The sequence below is a fragment of the Sinocyclocheilus grahami genome, unplaced genomic scaffold (assembly GCF_001515645.1).
Source record: "Sinocyclocheilus grahami isolate Dianchi unplaced genomic scaffold, SAMN03320097.WGS_v1.1 scaffold9.1, whole genome shotgun sequence".
Taxonomy (NCBI): Eukaryota; Metazoa; Chordata; class Actinopteri; order Cypriniformes; family Cyprinidae; genus Sinocyclocheilus; species Sinocyclocheilus grahami.
The window spans coordinates 746,056-751,601 of record NW_015505188.1 but is presented as its reverse complement, the minus strand read 5'-3'; the positions used below and the strand labels follow the sequence as shown (position 1 = coordinate 751,601).

General features: G+C 34.3%; 1 protein-coding gene across 1 annotated transcript in view; it reads left to right on the top strand.

Moving 5' to 3' along the window:
- The window catches only part of LOC107592402 (lethal(2) giant larvae protein homolog 1-like), a 38,009-nt gene that overhangs the window by 19,146 nt on the left and 13,317 nt on the right, over positions 1–5,546 (top strand). Inside the window, exons 7-8 of the mRNA XM_016281904.1 lie at positions 1,647–1,701; positions 3,223–3,377. Coding sequence (XP_016137390.1) covers positions 1,647–1,701; positions 3,223–3,377 — 210 coding nt within the window. The remainder of the gene's footprint in view (positions 1–1,646; positions 1,702–3,222; positions 3,378–5,546) is intronic.

The following is a 5,546-nucleotide window of genomic DNA, read 5'->3' as shown; positions in this document are numbered from 1 at the left end:
TTTGAGCTTTGTAACTTTGCAGATCTTTTTTATGCTCAAACAGCAACATTACAGACTAACTAAAGTTGAAAAAGTGAAAAAGCATAATAGGACCCCTTTAAAAAAATTTTTACTTTTTAATTTAGCAAGGTTGGATTAAATTGATCAGACAGTGACAGTATAAACGATTATTTCAGATAAATGCTGTTCTTTTGAACTTTGTATACGTCAGAGGATCCTGAACATTTTTTTTACAGTTTCCACAAAAATATTAAGCAGCACAATTGTTTTCAGCATTGATAATAAGAAATGTTTCTCGTGCAGGAAATCAGGATATTAGGATGATTTCTGAAGGATCATGTTACACTGAAGACTGGAGTAATGATGCTGAAAAGTTTTGCATCACCGGAATAAATTACATTTTAAAATATAGTCAAATAAAATGTGACTTTCACTTTGTAATAATATTTAACAATATTACTGTTTTTTTTGTTTGTATTATTGATCAAATAAATGGAGCGTTCGTGGGTGTAAGTGATATCTTTCAAAACCATTAAGAAAAATCTTACTAACCCAAAATACTTTGAGCTTTGTAACTTTGCAGATCTTTTTTATGCTCAAACAGCAACATTACAGACTAACTAAAGTTGAAAAAGTGAAAAAGCATAATAGGACCCCTTTAAATTTTTTTTTACTTTTTAATTTAGCAAGGTTGGATTAAATTGATCAGATAGTGACAGTATAAACGATTATTTCAGATAAATGCTGTTCTTTTGAACTTTGTATACGTCAGAGGATCCTGAACATTTTTTTTACAGTTTCCACAAAAATATTAAGCAGCACAATTGTTTTCAGCATTGATAATAAGAAATGTTTCTCGTGCAGGAAATCAGGATATTAGGATGATTTCTGAAGGATCATGTTACACTGAAGACTGGAGTAATGATGCTGAAAAGTTTTGCATCACCGGAATAAATTACATTTTAAAATATAGTCAAATAAAATGTGACTTTCACTTTGTAATAATATTTAACAATATTACTGTTTTTTTTGTTTGTATTATTGATCAAATAAATGGAGCGTTCGTGGGTGTAAGTGATATCTTTCAAAACCATTAAGAAAAATCTTACTAACCCAAAATTGAGGCTAATTGTTGTCCGATTAATGTAAATACATGTTGGACAAAGCCGAGCTACAATCGCATGGTCCAGGTCTAGTACAAGTCAGACTAATGCGTTTACATTTTAAAAAGACTAGCTATTCCGACTGAAATCAAACATTTAACATGCATGTAAACGCACGTTTTGGGTTGTTTTTTATGCATTTATAATAATTCCAGTTGCCACAAGCTCATAGACGGCTGGTCATGCTGTAATGTTTGCTTAACTTGCACAATATCAGGAAATGTTGTTCTATACCAAAGCTTAGCGTCCGTTCAACTTTTGTAATAGGCCATTTAAAATCCTTCTCCAGACCTATTAAAGGGATCGTAAACCTCAAATGCACTCACTTTTAGCTTGATGGTTATTGACACAAACCGCTTGGGGGATCTACAGATATTTTCCAATTTTCAACATGTACTCTGCCAAGATTTCTGTAGTTTTGGTGGGTTCTCTTAAACTCAGTTTGTCGTTCTGTTTTCCTCATTTTTGTGTTATTCATCTCAGGCCCCTTTCCCTGCAAAGCCGTGAACAAGATCCTGTGGAGGACAACAGAATCAGGGTGCGTGCAGTAATGTGTGAGAAATGAAATCCCATGATCGCATGTTTTAGTTCTCTCAGGAGGGGTCTCTGTTGTGTCTGTAGATTTCTGTTAAATAAAATATCTCCTTTTGAAGTGGACTTTGAGCTTTGTAACTTTGCAGATCTTTTTTATGCTCAAACAGCAACATTACAGACTAACTAAAGTTGAAAAAGTGAAAAAGCATAATAGGACCCCTTTAAATTTTTTTTTACTTTTTAATTTAGCAAGGTTGGATTAAATTGATCAGATAGTGACAGTATAAACGATTATTTCAGATAAATGCTGTTCTTTTGAACTTTGTATACGTCAGAGGATCCTGAACATTTTTTTTACAGTTTCCACAAAAATATTAAGCAGCACAATTGTTTTCAGCATTGATAATAAGAAATGTTTCTCGTGCAGGAAATCAGGATATTAGGATGATTTCTGAAGGATCATGTTACACTGAAGACTGGAGTAATGATGCTGAAAAGTTTTGCATCACCGGAATAAATTACATTTTAAAATATAGTCAAATAAAATGTGACTTTCACTTTGTAATAATATTTAACAATATTACTGTTTTTTTTGTTTGTATTATTGATCAAATAAATGGAGCGTTCGTGGGTGTAAGTGATATCTTTCAAAACCATTAAGAAAAATCTTACTAACCCAAAATTGAGGCTAATTGTTGTCCGATTAATAAGTCAAATAAAATGTGACTTTCACTTTGTAATAATATTTAACAATATTACTGTTTTTTTTTTTTGTATTATTGATCAAATAAATGGAGCGTTCGTGGGTGTAAGTGATATCTTTCAAAACCATTAAGAAAAATCTTACTAACCCAAAATTGAGGCTAATTGTTGTCCGATTAATGTAAATACATGTTGGACAAAGCCGAGCTACAATCGCATGGTCCAGGTCTAGTACAAGTCAGACTAATGCGTTTACATTTTAAAAAGACTAGCTATTCCGACTGAAATCAAACATTTAACATGCATGTAAACGCACGTTTTGGGTTGTTTTTTATGCATTTATAATAATTCCAGTTGCCACAAGCTCATAGACGGCTGGTCATGCTGTAATGTTTGCTTAACTTGCACAATATCAGGAAATGTTGTTCTATACCAAAGCTTAGCGTCCGTTCAACTTTTGTAATAGGCCATTTAAAATCCTTCTCCAGACCTATTAAAGGGATCGTAAACCTCAAATGCACTCACTTTTAGCTTGATGGTTATTGACACAAACCGCTTGGGGGATCTACAGATATTTTCCAATTTTCAACATGTACTCTGCCAAGATTTCTGTAGTTTTGGTGGGTTCTCTTAAACTCAGTTTGTCGTTCTGTTTTCCTCATTTTTGTGTTATTCATCTCAGGCCCCTTTCCCTGCAAAGCCGTGAACAAGATCCTGTGGAGGACAACAGAATCAGGGTGCGTGCAGTAATGTGTGAGAAATGAAATCCCATGATCGCATGTTTTAGTTCTCTCAGGAGGGGTCTCCTCTGTTGTGTCTGTAGAGCTCCTCTAGTGTTGTTCAGTGGCGGTATGCCCAGAGCCAGCTATGGAGACAGACACTGCTTAACCATCCTCCAGGACAGCAACCACGTCACCCTGGACTTCACCTCGCGTGTCATAGACTTCTTCACCATTCACTGCACAGACAAAGATAAGGGTGAGCAGGCCACCCATGGGCCCGGTGGTGTGGACTAGTGTTTAAAGATTTGGGCTGATAACTGAAAAGTAGTGATCGGCCGATATTGATTTTTTATAACTGATACCGATACCAATTATTTGCATGTTTACATGCCCGATAACCGATATGCAGAAACTATATTTATTTACTGTTATAAAGTAAATAAATGACTGAGTGAAGTAAGAACATATTTCACTTTGGTTTTTTCTCTTTTCAGTCAACTTTTTTTTTTTTTGAAAGTGTTGAAAATTAGCAGTCTTTCATGTTAAATTTAATCTTCACATTACAACAGTAAAAAACATGGCAACAACACTAATATTAACAGTAAGCAAATTAAATGTAGAATGTCTATGATGTTTTCAAATGGAGAAAATAAATAAAGGACAGGTCATATCAACTTCATTTTAAACTGCAGTTTTAGTAGGTATAAGAGTCAAGAATAATTCACTGGATAATGTTAATTCTCTGAATAATATTCTCTGGAATATTGGAATATAACAAACAAAACATCGTATTTTATTGCATTTCTCAACTGGAATGTTATATCAGAATTATTAATAATGTTTTTGTCTTTCTAGATTATGAAATGCCTGCTGATAGGGCGGTTTATCTATGCAGTTACACAGAATTATACTCAAACTGCGATCGCACGCGGAGATAATGAATTTCCATAGTTGTATTTATTTAGATGTTTATTAGCGAAATAATGGTTATATAGTAAATGTTAATACAATTTAGGGTGTTTTAAACAAGCATCAACCTCATCAACCCGCTGAGTGAACGGTAATATGAAAGTGGTTTCACAAGAATAATGATGAGCAAATATACAACAGAGAGAATTAAATTCAGCGCTTTTATTTCCAACATGCGCTCATTCATGGCTGTATTATTTAACTAATGCAAAGTTATGTCTTTACTGGGAGTGGATCTTGACGGATTATCTACGTGACTCGACTTCACGAGACTAACGATGAGCAAAGACAACAGAGGAAGAATTCAATGCAGCGCTATTATTTCCAACATGCGCTCATTCATGGCTGCATATTATTTAATTCAGGCAAAGTTACGTCTTTATTGGGACAGGACTTGACTGATTATTTTACATGACTCCGTGAGTTGGTCTCTATTTCTTAGAGCCAAGCTGCATAAACTACATATCAGGCATTTTTGTAATGCATCTAATTTGTGCATAAATGGCTGTTATGTTAAATAAAGTTTACTAAATACAGCAAATCAAGTACCTGCACCATGCCGTTGTTGTCTTGTCTCCCCTCAGACATGCTGCAATGGCAATCCTGTGCGCAATTCTCAAAGCACCCACAAGATGGTGGCGTTTATCAGTGAATCCGATATTACAAAACCGATATCCGATTATGGTAAAATGCTTAAATATCGGGAAAAATATCGGTATATATATCGGTCGATCTCTACTGAAAAGTAGTGGTGGGTGGTTTGAACTAACTCTTAAGTAATTTTATTTCACTGTAATAGTATCTTTCATGGTATGATTAATTTAGCTGAAAGTTTAACTTTAAACTGTTTTATATATTACACAACCTTTATCTACCTTGTGACTTTAAACTGTAGACACAAAAGGGACTTCATCTCTAAGTGATAATAATGGCAATATTATAATAATAATAATAATGTTTTTTTTTCAATAAAGGATGATGATTGTTGTTGTTGAATAACATATAAATAATAATACTGTTATGGTTATTATTAATAACATTAATAGGTTATTTACATGGACACTACATCCATGTTTTTATACAGTCTGTGACATCACCCGTAGATTTCTGAAGAGCATTTTTTAAGCCTAAAGTGGGCGAAACGGGCCATCGCCATCTTGGCAGCGCATCATCGTGCATCACTCCTGGATAATCAAAAATGGGCAAAGAGGGCAAAATTGAGCAAAACCCGCCTAGACGGTGGTGACGACAGCGGCAATCCACCTGTCACTCAAGTGGCCACGCCCTTAATTTTGCAGAACTTTAAGGCTTAATATAATTTAAATGGATGAGTTCTAAAAAAAATTCACCCCCCTCACAGTTGTCATGAAGGGCAAAATTAGCTATATAGACCAAAACCACTTTTTGTTCCAGGCTGTAAACATTTTTTCTGCTGTAAATTTGGGCATTTTAACGG